Source organism: Rhyacophila brunnea, unplaced genomic scaffold, assembly GCF_057557595.1.
Source record: "Rhyacophila brunnea isolate RB1 unplaced genomic scaffold, BYU_Rbru_1.0 scaffold_17, whole genome shotgun sequence".
Taxonomy (NCBI): Eukaryota; Metazoa; Arthropoda; class Insecta; order Trichoptera; family Rhyacophilidae; genus Rhyacophila; species Rhyacophila brunnea.
Genome location: NW_028232827.1, coordinates 89,120 through 115,430, shown reverse-complemented (window position 1 = coordinate 115,430; position 26,311 = coordinate 89,120). Strand labels below are relative to the sequence as shown.

At 35.5% G+C, this 26,311-nt stretch overlaps 1 protein-coding gene across 1 annotated transcript in view; it reads right to left on the bottom strand.

Moving 5' to 3' along the window:
- Nucleotides 1-444: 444 nt before the first annotated feature.
- The window catches only part of LOC147073512 (uncharacterized), a 32,933-nt gene continuing 7,066 nt past the window's right edge, over nt 445-26,311 (bottom strand). Inside the window, exons 3-10 of the mRNA XM_085944993.1 lie at nt 25,147-25,344; nt 24,766-24,989; nt 22,600-23,313; nt 20,283-20,552; nt 19,233-19,355; nt 6,559-6,642; nt 4,324-4,533; nt 445-3,078 (exon numbers count right to left, since the gene is read on the bottom strand). Coding sequence (XP_085801119.1) covers nt 3,037-3,078; nt 4,324-4,533; nt 6,559-6,642; nt 19,233-19,355; nt 20,283-20,552; nt 22,600-23,313; nt 24,766-24,989; nt 25,147-25,344 — 1,865 coding nt within the window. The 3' untranslated portion in view covers nt 445-3,036. The remainder of the gene's footprint in view (nt 3,079-4,323; nt 4,534-6,558; nt 6,643-19,232; nt 19,356-20,282; nt 20,553-22,599; nt 23,314-24,765; nt 24,990-25,146; nt 25,345-26,311) is intronic.

Sequence of the window (26,311 nt, the reverse complement as noted above, 5' to 3'; positions counted from 1 at the left end):
ATCACCACTAAGTTTAGTGTCAAAGATGATAACTGAGGAGCTGATGATCAAAGAGACCGAGTGCATAAGTAACCGATATGCCATTGCAAATCCAATGACTCAATGATTCCCAACCAGGTTCCGCGAGCCATGTCAGGGGTTTTGCAAAAATAGAGTTTAAAAATGTTTTACGTGGCCTTAGTCATGAGAGGATTTCTTTTACTTGCAGTAATTAATTAGTATTCACGAACTCGACTGGTGGCGTACTGTAATTGTAGGCAGATCATGCATTGCTTGCAAGCGCCACATTTTAAAGGGGCATTCAAAATACCCACGCATAAATTATAATGTACATAATAATATGTAATACAATACTATACAATTTCAAGTAAGGAAAAGTCTGCATATGGGTGGCAATTTGCTCACGTATGTGACTTCCTACTGCTTTACATAATTTTTTTAATTGGCTCTACAATCCGATGTGCATCTTAGCTGCCTCACAAGGAAATTTGGATCCACAGAATAAAGGTTGTATCAATAGATTTTAGTTTTACGAGAAACGGATATTAGCCACTTGCTCATCTAACCTATTACATATTGTGAAATACACATTAATAAAATATATGATTTTGACAGACTCAGCATTTGGGCTAGGCCATCGTGGATTCATTACAAGAATAGATATATTCACAACATATTGAGACAATATATTTCTAAAAATCTTCTTAGAATCCTTTAAACTTTGAGATTAGGTCAGATCACAGTGTTATAATTTAATTTATAATACTGCGTCTATTATACATCTATTATAATATTCACAATTTACCCTTAATATGAATCATATGTCAAAGGTTCTGTCAAGCAAAAAAGGCTGGGAATCACCGTCAGATATAAATATTTTCAACATTCTATACATGATGGTGTTCTCAAATAAAGGGGCACAAGTCAGATAAAAACATTCAAATTAAATAAGTTATTATGAAAATAATAACAACATTTTATTTACAATATGTAATATGTCAAGAAACTTTGCATACAAAGCATTTACATGGTTGAATGTTTCTCATGCATAAATAGGTATGTGATGATGTGGAAACTGTTCCTAACTTTTACTGATATGTCACATACTCCTTTAAACCTCAGCCCCTCAATTATTATCGAAAGACGAATCCGTTCAACAGCTAAGGTTATGATAAATTATACTAAAATAAATACAACCCTCACTAGGCAAAACACCGTCCGATATGTAAAAATATTTCAAAACCATTTACATTGGGTACATTAATTTAGCTACGGTTGATAATTGAATTATTAAAATATATCCATATTATAGATAATGTATTTCGCTGGTATCAAACATAAAAGTGCACTTAACCATATGGTCTATACTAGAGGGAGCCTAATATACTTTTAGTATTACAGCACTTATTTCTAAGGCATTTTTAGTGTGGTAGAATTGTGACCATTAGTGAAAAAGTGCCAATAATAAAATTGTCAATAATTATTCTCCATATTTTTGAAGTGTTGAATCATGGAGCAAGGGAGTAAAAGCAATTAAATGCTTCGTATTTTTAGGACAAAGCACAGGGCAAACCAGTCAATCACCAAGAGACTCCAAATAAAGGAACGGCTCTCGACAATTTATGACTGGGACACAATCTGCAGTTTTTTTGAACATATTGATTGGCGTGGACCGGATATCATGGAGAGACATGTGGTTTTGGGTAGCCTCCAGGAAAGGAAAAGCAGAGCGAGGGGAAGGTTACTGGAGGCAGTCACCTCTCTACCCTGAGAGATTGGTCGCTAAAAAGGTAACTGTATTTCAGGGTGGTCACAATCCTCAGTCATGAGGGAATGACCAAGAAGAGTAACCACTTAGTAGTTGGCTGTTTATATTTGAGTAACATACATATGACACATGCGATTAAATGATTGTTCATCTAAATATTCTAAATAATTACAGTTAGTTCGGTCTATAGGGCTGCCTTCCTATGTATGTTAAACTTTTCACATTATATTATAACTTGAATATTTCGGTTCGGTATTTTACAGATGTGGAAACGATATTAGTGGGAAGTTAGGCTATAAATCAATCCGCAATATAAAATAACGAATTCAATTATTACTCCTAGTAGCTTTACTTTCGTATATTTAGGCTTCCGTCTAGTAGAGAAGGTTTTCTTCCATGTCTTTGGAACCAACAATTGGAAGAATTTATAATACAGTGGAACCCCAATTTTACGTGCTCTAATTATTATTATGATGTTAGAAATTGAATAAATTAGGTTTGGGTGTGTTTATTTACCTCATCGGATGTCTGCTTTGAGCTTAATATACAAAATGACATTACGGAAGACAAATCAAACAAAGTGCTTTAATAGACAAAGAGACATGACGTCTCACAAATAACAACTCACAGCGGAAACCCGAATCCCACATTTGCGAATATAGACTGTACACTTCAAATCAAGAGGATTATAAACAAATATAAATACATATTTCGAGACATGACTGTATGTGTCAGCATTGATGGTAATTATATTAGGGTCGAGTTAGAAATCACAGGATCAAATTGTAAATGTTGTCTCAGATTCTGTCATTGTCAACAGACAGCTGGAAGACTATTATCCAGTTGAGACCAGTAAGTTAATGCATAAATCGATACTGAAAGATAAAAGGAAAACATCAGTTACTGTTCATTTCACCAACTGTTCGTGTCATCTTTGAGTATCTCCATAGGCAGAATGCTTTACTTTCACTATAACAGTGTAAATCTGTAACTATAGATTCTGCGACTTAGAAAACTTAGTTTAAAATCTTAGCGATAATCTTTGGTTTCCCGTGAATTCTAACTCTCAAAATAACTAGTTATTTACAATGGGTTATTTTCATATTATAATAATTTTCCTAGACTTTTTTTTTGTTTCAAGTTCAATATTATAATCACGGTTCGGGAATAAAAGCGTATGGGGACGCCTTTGGGGCTACTCCGGCTATGTGTCGGTGGTGGAAAGAATACCTAATTTCAATTGTTCTAGACGCGGCTGACGATTCCTCTCATCCGGAGCAGATTTCAGAATGATCGTCCCACGCTGATACCTGAAAAAAATCACCATACAATTCTATGACCTAATCGCAGTGTTTGACCACAACAATTGTGATATTTTAGTTAAAAAACACTTCTATAATCTATTTTAGTGCGGTCGATTTGGTAGCCAAAGCAAAATTACTATTTTGTAAGTTGACAGATTGGTACTGAAATATAGCAAGCCTTCAGTTTTTACTTTTTGATATGAATGACATTCGCTTTTAATATACTCGTGTCAGTTCATCTAAATCAGAGGGGGGCAAACTGCGGCCCGCGGGCCGCATGTGGCCCGCCGGGTATTTTTTGCGGCCCGCCATCATTAATTGTACTTCTGATTACGAATACTCTTTTTTATAATTAAAAAAAAAAATATTGACACAGATTAAAATTTGTTTAGCAATAGTACGCGATCTATTTTCAATAGATATTGGTAATATACCGACAGAGCTACAACTTGAGATTATTGATCTGCAGTGTGACACTGATTTAAGAGAATTGCATAGTCGTGAAGAAATCTCCAAATTTTACAATGCCCTTAATTCAGACAAATTCGACCAACTTAAAGATTATGCAAGAAAAATGTTCGTTATTTTTGGATCAACCTATATATGTGAACAAACATTTTCGATCATGATCCTCAATAAAAATTCTTTACGATCAAATATCTCCGATGCCCATTTACAAGCAGTTTTGAGAATATCTACAAAATTAACACCTGAATTTAAAAAAATGTGCAACAATTTCATTTTTCTCATTAATTTTTTGTAGTGTTTATTTTTCGTGATAATAAATAGTGTATATCTAAAAATGGTATTTTACTTGCGGCCCACCGCTCATTTTGAATTCTTGAATTTGGCCCCCCATCCAAAAAGTTTGCCCCCCCCTGATCTAAATACATGTGCAAAATGCGCATATATTCTGCCGATTCCATGAACTTACCTAATACGTAACAAATTACGATTGAATTTCATAAATTGAGAAGCCATTTGTCGATTTATTTCTTAACCAATCTTTTCAGGACAGCTTGTGTCGTATTTTCGCACATCATTGCAGTGTAATGTCATATTATGCCATTGATACCTGATCCATTGGATGCAAACCTATAACTCATGACTTTCTATTCTAAACAAGCATCATTGGAATCAGAAGCACCGAACAGGCAATACTCGGTTCCAGTAGTCTTATAAATTCAGCTTGAAAGTAAAAAAAAATTGAGGGTCCATTGCACTATTCGCATATAACATTGATAAATATACCTGACAGTCTCGGCTGCAGTACCACTGGTTGGCGCATCCGGCACACACGAATTGGGCCTCCCGTCGATGGCACCCTTGACACTCGGGCACCTCACTCTCATTGAGCTCCACCCTCTCTCTTTCTCTGTCTCTCGCCGTAGGTCGCCCCTCGTCGATTACAAGCGGCCGGTCTGCACTGTCCTCTTCTGCTTCCATCTCCTCAAAGTCCTCCTGAGAAATATCAGCCAATACAATTAAGCAATTAACAGCATCGCTGCCTCCGGCTCCGATCGGAACCGCCTGTATAGTAATCACGAAATTGTCATTATTTCACTGGCACTACCATTGAGTGATTTATTTCTTAGCTGGCATAGTAGATGAATACGTTACCGATATTTTTCGCTAGTTGGTTTTTAATTTGTTTTTTTTAAAGACATTTTTCGGCACTGTGTTTTATAAGGTCCTACCTACATACCACTTATCATTATCACTTATCACATGTTCGGCAGTGGCAGCATTAGGTTATTTAGAATATTTTTCAGTATGATTTTATAAAGATAAAAAGTTTTTTAGTCAAGCATGCCACTGTTCAAAGAAAATATTAATTGGTATTCATATTAGTGTTACTCAAGTGGATTGCTTTGAAAAATGATACTTTTCATAACATGGTGAACACCAAATCTCATAAAATCAATTAGGGAACTATAAATTTCGTATCTCAGGCCATAAAAAAATCCATAAAATAAATTGCGTAACATAATAATATTTTCGAGCATTTTACAAGGGCCTTCATTCACAAAACCCACTTGAATGTTTTCAATGTTAATTACTGTGAAAAATTTTATAATTTACGACTTGTAATAACATAACTTATTTATAACAAATACGGTTCAAGTTCAAGAGCAGTGCCATCGGCTCCGACCGGTGACATTGTATTTTACTGCCGTATTGACATGTTTATCTACTAAAAAAATATTATGAATATAATCATCACTTGTTTTCATCTACCTTGACCTAATTTTTACGTTTTGGTGGATTGGCACATGGTGTCAATTCTATAGTATATACTAGGCAGCGAAACTGTTAAACTAATTCTGTTACATATGCAAAATCTCTTTAATCTAATTACATGAACAGACTCGACGACTCACGCCAATCGTCCTGTTCAATCCTTAAATATCAATAAGACGTAACGGTCCAGCTACAATTTCGATTGACTCGACGCATGTTTTGATTGGTTCATAACATTGGTTGTGTCGTGGTTGTGGAAACAGCATCGCAAACTATCGAAGATTGTAGTTGGACAAGATACAAATTACTGATTGTATTTACTAGAATATTTTTTTTGTTTTGTATTATTATGGTAATGGATATGGTAGAGTAAGCGCGGCCTGTAACAAATACGGCCTGAACCTAAATACATACTGAAACGATAAAATACACTAGTATAAGCATGTCCCCTATAGATGACAGAACCTGTGAAGTGAATGGAGTGCCCTCGGAGAGAATTCCATTACTTACTTAGGTTACACTCTGGATGATAACTGGAACGATACCATTGAATTGAAATGCAGAACCGAGGCCAGGATAACTTTTACACAACCGAAGAAAATACTATGTAGCCATGACCTAAACCTGTGACACACAATGAGAATGGTGAGTCTTTACGGTCATTCTATACGTAGTGAAGGCGTGGACACTGACTAAAATTTTTTTAAGCTTTCGGAATGTGGGTGTACAGATGCATGCCCCTTATCAGCTGGAAAGACAAAGTTACGAATGTTGAGGTGATGCCGAGGATGAAAAAGATCAAAAGAATTATCAGACAAAAAAAGTTTGATAGTTGGCATACTTTGGCCATACCATGCATCATCCCGAGAGATATTAGGCTTATAAAAGAACGTTTTAGCTAAAGAACCTCTGTCAGCTCAGAACCATCTTTACTTAGATCAGGGACAAACAGGGAAGAGATAGCCAAAGGAAGATTATTATTGTCTGTTAAAATAGTAATGAACGTAGTTCAGCAAATATCAAACGTCAACATGCCATCGTGTGTGTCTGCGTGCATGGCTGGACACCAAACTTGACTACTTCGAGATAATCTGTCACCACAATTGTCAGGTTAGATTGGACTAAAATAGAAATATTTCTATCCCGCTCACGATAGGAAAGAGAACGATTTCTCTCAGGACTGGAATGAGTAGAGGAGACTATGTTCCGGAGTGTATTGTAAAATGATGAGCGATAATGACTCACCAGTTGAAGAACTTCAGGTCGGGATCTGTCGACAGGCCGGTCAGGGCCCGACTGCACAGGGGTGATGGTAATCTCGCCACAACTCTGTCACAGACAAACATTATTAATATCAAATATTTCATTTAAAAATAATAATCAAATGTAAAAATTACTTTTATTTAAATCAAGGAGTTTATAACCAGAGCTGTAGGCAGAACCCTCACTTTTTTAAGAAATCGGTAATGTCAAAATAAAAATTGGGTATTTTCTTTTAAAAATAGCCATTTTTCCAAGCAGCATACTTATCGACTAAGAGGTATATGCATAGAACATCAAGTTACCTTCAATCTAAATAATGCCAATTTGCATGCATGAATGTAAATCGAATGTCAGTTAGTAACGTCACATCGCTGTCAGTTAGTGATGTCATATCACGTCATGACGTCACATTATGGCCAACTTGTCAAATTTGATTCCCCGATAATTAATTCAAATTTTTGAAATTGTCAATAGGTGTGAAAGTGTGCGAACGGTACCATATTAATTTTTCTGACCATGTCCGATCCTAATAAGATCATATGGGCCTCCACGGTGTGGAGGTTTGTATTAACAGATTTTGTTTTTACGAGAAATGGATCAGCCACTTGCTCAACCTATTAGGGTCCATACTCTGACTCAAACACAAATTGAAAAACAATATGTGTATTTGTAAGACCCAGGATTCGAACCTGGGACCCACATTATCACATTTATTTTATAATTCTAATGCACGAAAGGATCAAGTATTCCCAGTAAACATTTCCATATGGCTATACATAGTCTTCACGGGCTTATATTGACATTTGGTATTATTATTGACTGTTTCTCGATATCTGCAGACGTACTGTTAAATTTAGAATTATGAATCCATCTACAATCCAATGAAGATGAGAGGTCTTTGTTGGTTAACTGTGTTGAGGGTGAGATGTCAATGGTGAATTCACATGTGACTACATCCTTTGAAAACTGAAACTTTTGTCAAAATTCAACACCCCAGAGTATGGATTTGCTATGTCTTTTATATATATTTCGCAGTCGCGATTGTCTACTTCTTTCTATTTCAAACACTACGGAATCTACAAAATAAACGAGGGTCTCAACTCTCGCAGAAAACATTTGTTGTAGTGAATTCATTATTGCTGATACTACTGTCACACTGACAGGAGGCAGCCATTTGCAATTACACAGTGATGTCACATTGTTTACATTTTTTATAGCAGTCAAAGGGAAAGGGCTTATTAACCCGGCACCTGCCTCAAAAATCATATGACGCACCATAACTACACATGAATTTCATTATCGTCTTTGTTCTATACTAAAAAAAGCAATAAAAGAACAAACGAATGCTATCCAAATTTGAAAGAACTTACCGCAAGACGCCATTTTGTAGCCAATAGTTAGAGCTCTGCGCGGTGTATACTATTTCGACACTTGAGCATACGTTCCCACGAATTGGAGCGTTACTAATTTTCAAGTGCATATTGATAAATCACATATTAATGTCTTTGGGTTGAGTCGTAAACAAATATAAAGGGGACCCTTTTAATATATTAAAACTACACAAACACTTAACTTATTGAATATTATTGATAAATTAACACAAACTCACATATTAAAAAAACAAATACAATAATAAACCTATTTTAAAATTTAATTTAAAGCAAGGTAACAGACATAACGCAACATCACACGTTGGGCACATATAGCGAGAGAGTTTTGTTTTTTTCGAATTTTTTTTAGAATTCCCGCATACGAAACATCTTCTTCTAGGCTTATCGGTAAAATGTATTCTGGCAAATGTCCCGTTGCACTTTTGGGCAATAATCGTACGGGATTATCGCTAGTTGCCGCTGTCAGCTTGGGCAGGGGTGCATTTGAAATTCTCACACAATATTTGTCCACTAGTTGTTTTATTACACAGAGTTGAAAATCGCCCAATGTTTTTTTGTCACATTTAATAAATTTATATAAATAAAAAGCATTTAATAAATATAAGTCGATCATGTGGAATGCGACCTTTTTTTACTGCTTGATCGACTTTCTCATACACGACAAGTTGCTAAGCATCATGTCGGACTTATCTACCGTACCCATATTTTTGTTATAATCTATAACACATTTCGGTTTTTCAATGTTTTCGCCAGTTCTATAGTTCACTTTTCCCGTTGGTCCAAATGATGCATCGTGGAGGGTGGATAGCATGTGAATATCCCTCCTATCGTGCCATTTCAGAGCCAAAAGTGGACTATTGTACTTAGCCTCGGTATATCCCTTTTTCAGTTTGCGAACTCTGGCATATCCTTATGGTTTTTTCTCACTGTACCGCAAGCATTCGTTTTGTGAGAGTGAAGGTATTTAAAGAGCGCCGGACTCGAATACCAGTTATCACACCATAAGGTGTGACCTTTCCCGATATAGTCTTTCATTAGCGTTGTCACTATCGCACCGGAAATACCGAGATTTTCATTGTCTTGTATGTCAGTCCACTCCCCACAATAAATTATAAAGTCAATAATATCGTCGGTTTAGTGGCAGAAGACGATAAGTCAATTCTGTCAAGTCTGATTTGAGTTATGAATGCAGAATGATAAAGTTTAACACGCTCTATCGTTTGAAAAAACAAGCTCCGCCAAAGTCCATGTAGTTGTGACATAATTTAAAGAATTCAATACGTATTAAGTCACTTTCTTTCATACTTCATAGTGGCAAATAACAATAAGATGACTTAACGTTATTTGGCTTCAAGCTTCTAGTCACTTGTCTGTTATTTATATTGACTTATTGTCTATGCCACACACAGCTTGCAACCATTTGACAGTTGGTTCTGAATGTTGACGTTTCGCGCGTATTTATATATCTCATATTTTCTACAATTGTGCTTGTAATCTATTGTATAATCGTTTTTATCGACATGTATAATTTAAGATTGGAAAATATTATGTTTCTGTATGGGCAACAGAATAAAATAAGGGAGCATGTAAAAGGTAAGCAACTTAATTCAAAATAACCTCAAAATGAAATTTGCTCTACAATTATTGATTACTTGTGTACTGATATAACGTTTTTATGGCGTATTTTTATGTAATCGGAAAGACATCCTTACTAACGCATATGTTTTATTTATATTTTAGATGATGCACTCCAAAATGATGTTGTGGATGGAGACAATATTAATAATGTCTGGGACTCACGATTGTACTCGGTCAAAACCAAATGCCGCCTATTTGACGCTTGCATTCTGACGGTGCTGCTTTACGGTAGCGAATCATGGCACCTTATGAAGGCTCAAAGCAACCGTATACTGAGCTTCGAAAACAGATGTTTGCGATGAATACTGGGTGTGCGGTGGTGGTATGACTTTAGGATCGAGGAGATAAAAGAATGCACCAAACAGCTTCTCATTACGCTGAAAGTGAAGAGGTGACGTTGGACCTGGCTCGGTATGGTATGGATGCCAGAAGAGAACCTCAACTTGGCTTGCCTGTTCTTCAAGCCGACCTGACTCTGGCGTCCTGGAAGGCCGCTAAATACTATCTATAAAGTGTTTACGGCAGAGCTACTGGATGCTGGTTTGACCTGGAACGGAGCAAAAAGACTGGCGAGCAACAAGGATTCTTGGAGGCGCCGCGTGGTGTCCATATGCTCCAATTAAGGGACGGATATGGCCAAAGAAGACGAAGAGCTTCGAGCGCAAAGGGGATTTTATTTTAAGGAATGCAGACAGTGCTGCTCCAAAAACCCAAAGGGTACGAATTGCTGACGGCAAACTGCGCAAGGACTCAAAATCATACCAATTTTATCAAAATGAATTATAAGAAAGTATTTGCCAAATTTCTTTCTTAAATCTCCATACCGTTTATCCACCTGTTATCCGATGTTTCTAATAAATAAATTAAATACTGTTCTCGAACCCTTCGAGGTTGGCTATGATGAAGCGGAAATGATCTCTTAATTATATTTTAAGTTTTCTTAATTAATTTTATAGGGTGATTGTTAATTTTAATTGTTTTCATAAATTATTTTTGTGTAATCATCATCCCCATACCGTTTATCCACCTCTAATCCAATGTTCTGATAAATAAATTAAATAAAAATGTATTCTTTTTATTATTTTTACCTAATACTTAGCTACACAAATTTATGTTTAATAATTTAATAAAGATGAAAAGTATCATAATTTGAAACAAGATTATTACTAATCTTAGATACAAAAATATCAAATTACTTCTATACCTACCTAATATTATTACCTAATAGTATCCACCTACCTAATATTATTTCTGTTTTAATTTTAATTTTATTTTAAATTGGCCAGTTTCTATTATTATTAGAGTCCAATGTATTACTACTCAACTACAACATTTTTATGTTTGACTATTCTATTAACTCAAAAATCGTTGTGGCAAAAAACCTTAATTCACCTTTTTGTAAATAAACTCAAGAAACTAATAAGACTTGACAATACTCAAATCGAATTCATAAATGATTACCGAATACCATAAAGTAGCAAGTTTAGGTAAAAATGTTTAAACTATTTAAATAGAGAGGTTTCAATTTCTTGAATTTAGAAAAAGGCGATTATCTCAAAACGAGGTTTTTTGACTTAACGCTTTTTGCCACTATACCGACGATATATCCTGTCATTATGTCACACATCACAAACATTTTTATTCCAAATCGATGTCTTTTGGAAGGAATGAATTGTTTAAAAATTAATCTACCCTTAAACACGATTATGCTCTCATCTATGCAAAGATTCTGATGCGGCATCATCGTTTCCCTAAAAATTGTTCTTGTGTGTTCTAACAGTAATCTAATTTTAGCTAGTCTATCATTTGAGGCGGTCACACTAGGATCAGAAAAATGTAGCATTTGTAAAGTAAGTTGGTATCGATTTCTAGCCATTATTTTCCCAAAAATGTCTGTATGCAGGTAAGGATCGGTACTCCAATGTTCCTCTATCGACATTGGCTTATTTCGAGTCATCAGCATTGATACGGCAAAAAATGTATACAACTCCGGCACTGACGTGACTGTCCAATTGTTTGACTGCGATTTCGGTCCGAGGTCTCCCGCACTGTACGAATGGTTAAAAAATGTATTCGTTTGGTTCACTATTTCCGACATTATATTTTTATTCAAAAAATGTTCAAAGAAAAGACATTCGGGAGAGGATTCGTTCAAGTCGTTCGATGTCACGCCAGATCGACAATCATTGAATTCGTGAACTATTGGAATATACGGGCCAGTTCTCCACGACCGCAAAAATTCAATTGGCTCGTCAAGAGTCCGTATCGTCGACGTCATGATCAGTCTCATGCTGTTCCAATTCCTCTTCCGACATATCGTAATCTGAGTCCAATTCCTCATTAGTACGCACATTTTCTTCCTCCATATTTACGCACTATAAAACTATGAAATGTTTTTAAAATGTTTAACTATAGTATTAGGGAATGCCAAATCACAGAAACCATTAAACTCACACACAATAATTATTGATATCAGTATTAATTTTCACATTCAATAAACTGGGACACGGTAGACAGTACAAAAAGTATTTTAAAAATCGCGGTAAAATAAAATCATAAGTTCAATAGTTAAGGCCATTGGACCCGTTTTTTCCTGTCTTCTCGGAATTGTGGAAATGGTAAGCACGTTTAAAACGAATTGATACACAATAAACTCTTTATTTATTTAAAATATAATAAATAATATTCAAATAAAACTTTCTGTGTCATTAAAAATTTTCGAATCGCTTTACTTTTTAAAATAAGTGACAAATAGTCAGTCCTGTTTTCGAAATTGGTCAAAACGACTGTCACGCCACAATGAATGTTGAACTTAATAATAGTTTTGCAGGTATATATTGTATGAAAGAAATGGGTAAAACAATATATTTCATTGATTAACCCCAGTACTTTTTTTAATTTTAGAAAAATAAAGATTTTAAAGCCATTTTAGTTTGAGTATACATCAGCCAATTTTGAATGATTTTTTCTCACAAAATAATATATACTGCACAATAAAAATATTTTTTTATGATAATATCACATTCACGTAATACTATAAATAATAATTAACAATGAAAAAATAAATAAAACCCCATACATTTGGTATAATTAGTGACGCTGTATTACTAAAACACGTCGTACATTTTCATGTATTTATCCTGTTTTCAGACGTTTTAGAAATATAATTATTTTGCAAAACTATTAAAAAAAGGCAATTTAATTGATTGATCCATACAGTTTTTTCATTCTTTCGATATTAATAAAGCCAGTCACAGGGTTGCCACATATTTTATAAGGTAGCTTTCGTGAATTTCTTGAAATCAAAAATATGTTTATTAGATTTTTGTGCACGTTAATTCAAAAGATAATTTACTAAACATTCTTTGAAGGTGGCTTCGTATTATACACGGGAAAATCATGAGCGGTACATTAGCCAAACCATGCGCTGGTCGCCGTCGAAGTGGAAAAACATCTCAAATGATTGCCCAACGGTACAATATTATTTTGTATCCTCAGATAATCATGCCATTCCGTTAGCAATTTATTTTATGATAATTATTATTTTTATAACACACCCACGATAGCCGCGCGGCGTAAGCGTTGGCTTGTTGCGTCGTGGGTCCCAGGTTCGAATCCTGGGTCTAACAAGTACACATATTGTTTTTCAATTTGTGTATGAGTCACAGTATGGATCTAATAGGTTGAGCAAGTGGCTGACATACATTTCTCGTAAAAACAAAAATCTGTCAATACAAACCTCCACTCTGTGGAGGCCCATATGATCCTATTAGGATCGGATACGGTCGAAAAGAATATTATTTTTTACTATCCTACAGTGGAGTAGTTGGCATAGCGCAGTGGGTGTGTGTTCGAATCCCACGTCTGGCAAAATTACATGTTTTTGCAATGTGTGTTTAATCCAGATTAAGGCGAATTCTTTGCCTCAATTTACGATCAAATGTGACTTCAACGCCATCTAAAGGCATATACAGGCATCTACCATGAATTTCTAAAAATGTGTTACTATAAACTTTCGTCGATCGCAACCAGATGGCAATAAAATATAAAATAAAATATTGTGTGTCGCCACATATTAAAAATCATAAGCTTGATAAAAATGCATTTTAATTTATTATATATTTACTTACCTATGTAAAAATATTTACAATTAATATTAACCCCATAAAATATTTACAATTCTAACATGTATATTTGATTTGATTTAAAGTGTTTATGATTTTTACATTTTGTTTACCGTAGTTTTTTTTACAGTGGCAATAAAAGGGTATCCTGTCCAGTTAATGAACCAGATTTTTTTACGTTGTCAATACGAATTAATATAAATATTTTTCTACAGTAAAATTCATTTATAGTAGTAAATGAACATTTAAGTACAAATGTTTATAAGATTGAGTTTAATCTTGTACAATTGACAATTACATCGAATTTCTACTAGAGGTGGAATAAAAGAACGATATTAAATGAATAGCAAAACAAATGCCATTCGAATTATTATTAAACAAAATAAGGAATATACAGTTGTACTTGGTTATTACTAGGAAGGTTGGACCGGCTGAATTTGCTCGTTATAAGCGGTACTCGTTATATCAGAGAATAGGTATTTTTATTGTCGGCGAAAACAACAATTAGACACTTAACTAGTGTCATAAACGTAATCTGTCCCCGGCGGCATCCTGTCCGATCGGATTTTATTGCTTAGGGTCGAAATGTCTTTAAACGATCAACACATTACCAGTATTTTAGCTCGGTATATCCGATAAGTATCTCGTTATAACAGTGAATAAAAATGTATGGAGAAAATCATATACCAAATGTCAACGATTGTTTACGATCAACACATTACCAGTATTTTAGCTCGGTATATCTGATAAGTATCTCGTTATAACAGTGAATAAAAATGTTTTGAGAAAATCATATACCAAATGTCAACGATTGTTTCCTCATTACATCCGAGATCTCGCTATGTCCGAGATTGTAATAACCGAGTTCGACTGTAGTTATAATTATGACAATATAGTCGATATTATATAGACATCCCAATTCATTTCGTTTCAACCATGTCCGATCCTAATGGGTTCATATGGGCCTCCACAGAGTGGACGGTTTGTATTAACTAACTATATCTGAGATAAGAATAAAGTAAGACACGCAACGAATTGAATAAAAAAGAAGTTGGAGGTAAGAAAAAACGTAAATAAACATGCGAACAAATCTTGATAAGCAAACCCAAGGACAAAATAAGTGACAAATTAAAAAAAAAATTGTAAAACGTAAGAAAAAAATTTAGAATTTGAAGTAAGTGCACCACTGATTACATAATATTCTAAGAAAAAGACAGAACGTTATTTCTTTGAAAAAATCTAATGTCGATTTTAAAGAACAATGCAAGATAAAATAAAAGATAGTTTTATTTATTTTACCTATAAATGTGTAAGTGAAATGGATTTGGAGATATAAAAAGAAACCTTATTGGCCCAGTGGTTTCTAGGTGTGGACTTTTGTAATTCCCTGAAGATCTCGAATAAATAATTAAAAATTATCAACACCTATACCATATTCCTAGGCATCTACTATGATTGAAAAGTAGATCTTAATTTTTTGTATTTATGATTGCTTCATAAAAAAAACAATATTTAGGACTTTATGATGTAGCAGATAAATGAGCAACTAAATAGTGATCCAAATATTATGAAAAGTTCAACTATCAAAGCATCACGGCATAAAATTATTAATACCACGGTTATACACAATTTATTGTACCTACCTATTGTTATAATTTTCTTAGTTCTTTTAATCGTTTTTAATTTAATTTATTTTCAAATTCACCTCTTATGTGTTCATTCACTGAATTGTTTACCCTATATTTTATGGAGACTAATAATAACTTCTATTTTCTACATACTAAATTATCAACTTCCACTTTTTGACAGGACGGCATACAGTTATATAGGCACGTAGATAATAATTTTAAGGCCGTAGACAGGAATGAACGTTTGATGGCCCAAATATAGTACAATAGTATGTATGTAATTAAAGTTAGGGTACAAGTCGGTTATCCTGGATACAGCGGCAAACACATTTTGAAAATAGCCTATATACTGGATTATTTGTTAGGATTACCTAATCTAACTTAAACTAACCCAAACTAACAAATAATCCAGTATATCGGCTATTTTCAAAATGTGTTTGCCGCTGTATCCAGGATAAACATATAGAACAAAAGTTGTGAAAGAAAGAAGTGGAAGTTTGTCGAGGCTGTTTTGATCGGGTTAATTTGTCTTTGATTAATATTGTGACTAGAAATTTTAACAATTCTTATTATTTTTAACATTGTATATTGTTCATAATTTTCGCGACTACCACGTGAATAGACGAATTTTATTTACTTATAACATTTTAAACACTTAACATAAATAGGGAGAAATTGTACAGTCACTAGACAAAGATTAAATTTGATGTGTGTCATAAGTATGCTTTCTTTATATTATTATGAAACTATATTTATTTTAAAATCGCTTTATAAAAGGTAGGTACGTCAAAACAGTAATAAATATCTGAAATAATTTCACAACACTATTTCAAAAAGTGGAGGTTGATATATGATCGTCCATTGTGACATATGCTCCAATATCGCAAACCGAAAATGTTATTATGGACAGAGCAAAATTAACAGAGTGCTTGTCTTCATACCTGGCGACCCTTTATTTTCAATGTATGTGTGTGTGTGTATTTTTTAATCTATGCGAGTATTGTTTCAAAAATGGTACGATTTATTTCCGCTTTAGCAGCACATGTCGATAAAAGTCTTGTCATATATTAATTTTATTTACTATCGATTAGTTAATATACAAAAATACAAGATTAAATTTAAATAACTACCCTAAAAATTAATAAATAATATTTTTAATAGAAACGCTAACCGTTTTTTCTCAGTTATTACGTACAAACCGAGTTTTTTGATTTTAATTACATGCTTTCTAACCTCAAAATCGATGTTTTTTAAATTTGAAAAAAAAGATATAAGGATATAATAAATTCCAATTTCCGTTTAGCGTTTTCCTAGGTAATATATTTACGTATATTTTTATCATAATTTTGATAATTAAACTTATGTCATTCATTCTTGCCACCCGATACAAATGTACCGAATTTGACACGTATTTTTGGAATATGGAACTCCATGATGACTTTAAATTTTTTATTTTATTTTTCTCATTACTTTTGAATATATATTTACCGATTAATAAACTTTTCTAGCTATTTTTCGATAACAACTTTACATAGAGACATCACCTTAACTACCGTTCCTCATAAAAAGTCTGATAGTATAAGCCTCCATATGCTCCGCTGAGGAGATAATGGTATTTAATGTAACATAGTTTGTTGCCACTGGGGCATTTTAAATAATGTAATAATTAACGTGATATTTGCCATTTAAAAATTAATTGCGCATAATGCGCATTCCACTTCCCCGGTGCCAATGAGTTAGTTATCTAACCGCAAACGCATTATTATTTTATATTATTTAAATGTAAGAAATCAAACATTTAAAAAAAATTCAGTGGACAACCCTCGTCCAATGTTGACATAATGAATTCTATTATTATCGGCCCATATTCATTATTATAGGCCGGCCAGGTGTTATCAATAATTATAATCATACACATTAAATAGTTTCTTAATTCCCTATAAACAATTTTTGGATTGATTTAATTTTTAATACGTGTATTGTTTCAATGATATAAATAACACACATTTCACTTCCCGTTTTTATTTATTATCTATACTTACTATAATTTTGAAAATATATTTGGATGTTTGTATGTTTGTACCGTTGTGTCGGTTTTTGTTTATAAAAAATCCACAGGCGCAGTCGGATTTCGACAACATTTGGAGGGTAGACGGAGGCTGACGAGCCGGAGTGCGTGGTGGAGGTCTCGAATTTCAGATTGAACCCGCCTCTTCGTCTTCGTTACATACATATTAATTACATATTAATACTATTTATAACGTTTGCATATTGTGGATTCGATTTTAATTTAGTGTTTTTTGTTTGACCTTTACTCCTATTAGAATTATTTTCATATTGGCATATTGTATAGCAGATATTTTAGATAAATGTATCCACGAAGCGACCCTGTGCGAAGCCGGGTACTTCAGCTAGTGTTATATATTGTTTTATTAATTTTCGTGCGTCTATTGGGAAACCGCTTCAAGATTTGGATGGACGCCGCATTGTAAATTTTAATTATTTTTTTAATCGCCTCATTGAAATATCAAGTCATTCAATTTTTTTTTCATGACTATGGCAAATTTATTTATATTTTTCGAAGTTAGAAGAGGATCTGTATCTGAATTTGTTATTAAGTGTAATATGTGTGACTTATCTTTTACTCTCAGTACGGATGAACCTAAAGCGAAGCAAAAAGGGTTAAACGTATAATTTGTAATAAGCTTATGAAAATTATTAAAATTATATTTGTTCACACTTTCGTTTTTTTTTTGTATTCATACACACCGAATTTGCCGTGGGAAAATTATATAATACATAAGTATATATATTTCGAATACCTCAGAAACCTACATAAGTATTAGATTTTTTTTAGAAAAATATTTGCACTGAATTTGATCGTACAATATGATAGGTTCAAGAAAATGTATCACTTCACAAATTCAGCATATCAATAATATGACGTTCTTATTTGGAGGTCTACTATTTTTATTCTTATAATTTATTCTACCTAATACCTACAAAAATTTATATAATTTGTTAGGAAAAAATTATTATTTATTAAATAATACTTTCAAAACCCCTGATTTCGCTCTAACATGTTTATTTTGTTCCAATGCTTGTCGCTTATGTCAAATTTGATTCTTGCAAATGAACCCATACGCCTTAATCATGCCAGTTTTAATGTGATAAGTACACCAGACAGCAAAAAAAGTATTTATCAACGATTGCGGTAAATATTCAACTTATATGCGATAAATACAATCCCGCGTGATGGCCCGCTCGGTTGAAAGTCTGTCGTGTACTGCGCAGTCGCGGCGCACAATTCAAACTGATTTCTGTCGACCGGCAAAACTTGGCCGTACGAATTGGTTCGAAACTTTGGTGATTATTTTATATTTAGAACCAATGCTTTTAAAATATGTCATAGGTGGCAGGAGAAGGACAAATCAGGTCAAATTTACGTGAAAAAATCAGTCTCGTATGATAAATATGGAAGCGGTGGCATCGATTTATACACATGCGCATTGCGAAATTTGCCCGATTTGTACAAGGTGTGTGACATCGGCGCCGGCCGGGTTAAGAAAATTTTCTTGATAAGCATTCAGTGCGGTTTGACATTTCATGCATACGCCTCTATAAATATTTATTAGTCAGCTGTAGGAATTTACAGGTACATAATGAAAATAAACAATATTAGTCTTTGAAGCGAATATTCAAAATATTTTGAGTATTCACGAAAATATATTACTTACATAATAATTTTGTCACTGTAAAATTAACACACTGGTGACGTATACGATAATATAAGATTGCCATTAATATACACTAATATTCTCAGATGGATTAATGGTGAAAATTTAATGAAGGTGAAAAAAATAGTGGACAATTACTGCGTTGGCGAGGTCTGATGAGGCAGAGGCGGTGGAGGCGACGGCAGCTTTCTCAGGCGCGGTGAGCAGTCGTGCCAAGGTTGGAGAGAACGCCGAGAATCTGCTCTCTTGTCGCGGACACGCCTGAGATAAAAACACACCATAATCTTCATCTTCCTAATAATGCAGAGAAATGTGAATATATTTTTTAATTCAAACCTATTATATGACCAACATGTCATGGCTGCGATTCCATAACAAAGTAAAGCATTGGTTTTCAACCTTTTAACACCTGTGAACGGATGAAAATAGGAGATATTTCGTGAAACGCTAAGACAAAATAAAAACCATTGTTCACAATAAGTTGTACCTATTTCATGCTTAAATTTCTAAATCTCATATACTAATATTTTACTAACATACATAATTTAGAAACATACCAATTAGACAAGACCTTGAAAAAATGTACATAATATATCGGATTTCACCCAATGTGCTTGCAAATTATTCATCCTTTCTTGATTAGTGTATGCGTAGATAATCGGTTATGTTGATTATTCTTGTTAACAAAATGTACATATTTTTCAGCTGTCAGCAATCGGTTAGTTATCAGTCACCAGTTATCCAAATATCCACTGACTAGTGGTTAAGCTGACTTATTTAAATAAGCACTACTATTAGTAGAGCAATTTAATTTCTGAAAATGTTCAGATGCAATTTCTTCTATTGAGCACCAATTAGGCAGGGCGAATGTGATTATTGTTACGGTTCCTATTCTCGACTGCAATTTACATCAACCCTATCGCATCGCTTTTTTTTGCTCGGCGTCATTCTGACTATCAAACTTTACGCAAATGTGGTGTGTTTATATGCATGATATGCCCCTTAAAGTCATTAGGTGAAATAAACTTTTTTTTTTAAATAAATGTGAATTAGGTCAGTTCACCACTAAGGCAGCAAGAATATAAAGGCTCCATCTACATTCATAGAATATGGTTTTTCCACAACACTTCCACTCTGAATAAAGTAATAAATGAAAAAAATACGAAGCAAAGATACACAATAGCATACCTTGGTGAGTATCCCGTGTAAGAGTGAATTGGTCTGCGAGTTGACAGGCTTATGCGGCACGGGGCCTGAGTTCACAAGTAGAGTGGACGAGGAGGAGGAAACGGGGTGCAAGGTGACCTCGGGGTAGGGGGGCGGAGGCGGCAGGCGAACGGGCGGTGGCTGACGGCCCGCCATGCTGGCAAACTGCACCAGCACATCTTTAAAGCTCATACCGCCATTGGTTAGACCGCCCGACGACGCAATCGGAACATTTCCCTCAGGCTGGCAATTCTGAAACAGGCATTAGATAAAAGTTATAGAGACCGACGACTACAACTCGGGGTTTGGCTGTTTGGTATGTATGATTTAATGGAATAATTTTAGATACATATTTGATAGATAGAAAAATATTTTATATCTATTATGGTTTAGTTCAGGCAGCGTTAATTTAATTTTAAAAACTAACTAACTATCATCTACAATCTGTATTCAATGAAAACAAATAAGTACGACTGACAATGTTTATGTCGGATCTCCACAGCCTACCTCCAACTTCGCCACTAATAAGCAGAGTCAATAATTATAAGCAGAAACAAAATGCCGATCCTTACTATTTTAGTCTCATATGTTACTAAAATTCATTACTATTTACTAAAATTTTTGTGTTGATATTTTAAACATATAAACATATATACATATAATATATTATATATATGCACATGATTATGAAAAGGCATTTGACTCAATAAAAAAATCTTCTATTATAGACGCCCTTAGCAACCAAAGAATTTCCACGCTACATAAACATATTGAACAGTATATACAGTGATGCCACAGCATGCGTGGAACTCCACAAACAGTCATGTAAATTCCCCATTAACAAAGGTGTCCGGCAAGGTGATACCATTTCACCTAAACTATTCACCGTTACTCTTGAGGACTTATTTAGGAAACTTGATTGGGAGGAAAAGGGTGTTCCAATTAATGGGGAGCACCTCAGTCACCTGCGCTTTGCAGATGATATTGTTATACTTTCACAAGACCCGAAAGACCTCCAAGGTAGAATGCAAGAACTCGCGGATGTCAGTCAAACGGTCGGCCTAAAGATAAACGTCTCAAAGACAAAAGTGATCAGGAACTGTTTTTCAGACCCTGCAATTATCTGTATTAATGGCACCCAACTCGAGCAAGTTAGCAGCTACGTCTATCTCGGACAGCAGGTGTCCATAGACGGAAGCATGCACGATGAAATTGCTCGAAGAACAAAGCTGGATGGAGTGCTTTCGGACGTCCGAATAGTATCTTCAAGAGTGACCTACCATTGTGTCTTAAGCGTAGGGTGTTCGACCAATGTGTGCTACCCGTGCTCACGTATGGCTGCGAGACGTGGACCCTCAACACGAGAGATGTCCAAAGGCTAAGAGTCGCACAGCGAGGCATGGAGAGGTGTATGTTAGGCATCACGCGAAAGGACCGTAAGAGAAACGAATGGGTTAGGAAGCAGACAGGAGTACGCGATGTAATAGACGTTGCCAAACAGCTGAAATGGAGATGGGCGGGGTACATTGCTCGCCGAAAGGACGGCCGCTGGACAAATGCCGTCATCCAGTGGTACCCAAGGGGCACAAAACGGCCACAGGGTCGCCCTAAAAGCCGCTGGATTGACGAACTGGTAAAGTTCGGCGGAAATACGTGGCAGCGAACGACACAGGACCGAGAGAGTTGGAAGAAGCTTGGGGAGGCCTTCATCCAGCAGTGGATTGACCCCGGCTGATGATGATGATGATATATGCACAGAAAAACTTTAAAATTATGTCTACATTACATCTCTACAAATATTGATAGGACAAGAGTAAAATTTTGTAATCTTTACAATCCTTCCTCAATCTATCGCCCTCATAAAATGTATTGCCTTAAGCGACTCACGACCTGCATACATGTCACTGTAAGCAAATAGGTTTCAAGAAGTATATACCTACATTCTGGGCGAACTTTTCCGAATTCTCGTGGAGCCCCTGACAGATCTCGCGGAACCCGGTTGGGAATCACTATGGTAATAGGACACCTACATACATATGTATTATGTATGTAGAAAGGAAATTCCTAGAATCCACTCAGTGACTTATCTGGGTCAACCGACTGCCAAATACAGTACCTAATCAATCTTTTTTGTACATAAAATAATTTAACTAAATATTTAACATTCTGTTTACTTTGTAATAAAACCTTGTAAAAGACTATTGTATACATTTGTGGGAACATTAATTTTACGATTATTTATTAGTTTTATCACACGGATAGCTTTTTATGATGACATGAGACAGAAGACAATACTCACTGTAAGTGGGCCGGCTGTAAATATACCCGGGCGGATATTGGGCAGCAAGGGTCCAGTGGGCCCGGGGTATCTGGGCCCGCCCCCCTGCGGGATACGAGGGGCCAGCACAGACCTGGCGCGCCTCCCTCTGCGCGGAACCTCCCCGGGATGCCGCTGCCGGTAGTCGGCTATGATGGAGCGCACGTCTTTCGTAGGGCCCTGCCTCCCCGGAGGCCGCGGAGGACCGGGGTAAATAGGCCTCCCCATCGGAAAAGTTGATTGCATTAATTCAGGACGCATGGAATCGCCGTTGACCGTTATCGCATTGCTATTTTTACAGTCGGCGGGCAGTCCGCGGATAGCGTTTCGGAGTTCGGCAGGAAAATGATCTTCCGGCGGCGAAGAAGGGTTTTCTCCCGATCCCTCGATAAGCGCTACAGCCTTCTTTCTGAGAAGTCGCAGGAGTAATTCTTCTTTAACTTTCTTGAGGCGTAGTAGACCATTCCACTCGAGTTCAGCAGCACGGGCGAGATCTCGTAGGGTGTCTATTTCCGATGTCAGTTTGGCGGCATGCCGGTCCATCTCGCCGATGTCTCCCACTCCGCAGCCAGCCACGTATTCACTTAGCATCGCATTGTGCCGCTGGAATGACTCATGCAATTCACGGCGCAGCTTTTTCGATGGACCCGTCTCGCCTTTCGGACTGTCGCTCTGACGCTTACCAGTCCCGTTACCCTGAAACCACAATTCCGATGATAATTACATTGTTATAATTTTAGAATAACACATTAATATAGGTAATAAGCCAACAACGGATCAGGGCATTATAGCATATCGCTCATGAGAAAACAATACCTCAGATACCACATGACACTAATAATTAGTATACATGAGATGAAAAAAATCTATATGATCTCTATGATTCCATCAAATTTATCACATATTTTTCGTATTCGACTATTCATCTTAATAGTGATATACAAAAAATGAATTTTTATGCATTAATAGTGACTATAGAGAATTATTCTTTTCATCTCGTATTTTGTGGTATACGAGGTATTGTTTTCTCATGAGCGATATATGAATTATTTACGGGGTTAGATTATGTGGAAAGTCATCTTTACCATCTCAAAAGCGCGCATCAGGAAATTATTTCATGATGAAGTTGCAACTATTTTGACAGGGTGTTATGTAGTAAATAAACAAATGACAAAAGTCATAAAATTATTTCATTCAAATTGCTCCCCTGTCAAGTTGCAAATTGTCTCTCATGACCTTTTAGCTAGCTCTGTCAATTTTATGAAAAATAAAATAAACTGTTGAAAAGCAAAACAGCAAAAGTGATTTTCAATTTTTGTGCCACACCATCATTTCATTTGCTCTTGCGGTCTGACAAATTAGCACATCGACAAAATATCTGTGGGGGTCAACAGCCCCAAGCCTTGCCAGCAAACATTGCAAGATTGCGGCAACACAATAGTCAGCACGTTATCCAATTGCACTTCATCTACAGTCACCACATTCTGTAAGTGTGACATACGTCTGTGAGGGTCAAAAACCCAAGCCTTGGCAACAAACGCTGCGGGATTGCAGCAATGCGTCAGTCAGCATATTCTTCAATTGTGACATACATTGATAATATCTTACTGCAATTTATTGAATATTCATTTCAATAAATAGCGAATCACGATTGATGGAAATGTATTGTCTATCACAACGCCTCAGACTGAGCATATCTCACCGCGTATTCCCTTGTTCTGTTTCAACTATCATTGTACTTATTTAACCAGCAAATAAACGCTCAAACTCATCCACTCGACAGCCTTTCGTCTTTCAACTTTACACACCTGTTTGTAACTGAGTTTTTTTTTTGTCAATTCATTGATTTAACTTGGATGATCGAAAAATTTTAAAACTATTACATATTCATTATAAAGTCTTTCAAATGATTTTATTTATTTTTGTGTGTCATTTTCATTTCACAGTAACTAGACTGAAATGAGTTAAAGGATCTATACCACACGGCCCGCAACAAAGAACACTTCCAGGAAAAACTCCATTAGTCGAGAAACTTATGCAAGAATCGGGCAAGATACAAACAGAAGGGAGTAATTAATAGAATGTCTATCTCGAATCTCGCTTGCCAGCCCAACGATTCACCACATTTCAAAATTAAATACTACATACCTTGACTGTATCACTATCACCCATATTTGATTCTTCTTCCTCTGACTCTGGCGAACTAGCGTCTCCGCGCTCGTATAATTGCAGATCTTCTGCCGACGGCAAATAGTCCTCCTCTCGAGCGTCGGCGTGTCTGCGATGGCTGACCTCCGACGCCGCCCCTTCACTTCGTTCCTCTCCCGGTCTCCCTTCCTCTGTTTTAATAACCGCATTTTCTCTCTCTGAAACTGCAAAACAAAACTTCAATACAACATGACCTCAGTTGTTTGACCCGAGGCGTAGTAGAGACATGACCTGTAGTAGAGATTGTGTTAAGCGAAATCAACTGTATTCAAAAACACAAGTCAAAAATATCAATAATGTATTTATGAGATTATTTCTCACCCTCATCGACAGCAGTCTCTGTTTCAGTCTTTTGATTTTGACATAGTTGTGAAAATGGTGTCTGTATTTTTGGCGAACATTTTGAAATATTGGCATCCTTTGCTGATTCATTGATTAGTGGCGAAGCATCCAAATGGATTTGTCGACCTGGCAATGCGGGGTCAACCGATTTTTCTGAATTGTCATTCCTCGCTTTTCCTACAAGAAACAATAAAGCTCAATCAGTACATATAGTAGTATAATAACGTTATCTCATAAAACCGTGTCACTCTGTGATGGCCAAGCATTAATGTGTCGCTTATAAAGTTGTCTCAGATTAAAATCACGGCTCTTGCAATTAATTTTTATATACTGTGCATTCTGTCTAGCAGAATGGGGTGTCTTCAAAAAAATCTATACAATGAACATACTGTCAATCAGTAGCGAAGGGTGGAGGTAGGCTGTTAAGATCCGACATAAATAGTGCACACTAAACTCTGTCAGTCATACGTATTTGTTTTTATTGAACTAAGTCTACAATTCACAGATGGTGTTGGTTAGTTTTTGAAAATCAATCAAACCCTGCCTAAACCAAACCATAATAGTTTTAGTATATTTTGGGTGATCCGACAAAATTGTGTACACTTTTTCATTCTTACTTATTTGTTTTCGTTGAATTAGAAATACATACTACACATGTTGTTGGTTAATTTTTTTAAATTCTTTACGCCCTGCCTAAGCTATAACTATAATAGATAAAAAATATTATTCTATCTATATAATATTCAAAATTATGTATGATTTAATGGCATAATTTTAGATATTTTACAGATAGACGAGTATTTTTTGACTATTATCTATTATGGTTTGGTTTCGCAGACTTTAATTGAATTTTAAAAACTAACCAACACCATCTGTAAATTGTGGTCTTAGTTCAATGAAAACAAATACGTATGACTGACCAGTGGCACACTCAGGATTTAATATTGGGGGGGAGCCCGAGGAGGAGAATGTAAATTAGTCCCTAGGCTCTTTTTCTTCTTCATATAATTATTTTTACATATTCTCACAATACACGGCGGCATATTTGTACAGTTTCTCCTTGTTTCTCCAAATTGGAGGCATAGTGGCGGTAACCGTTGAGCGTGTCATCAACGACTGGCGGATTGGAAGTGACTAACAGTGA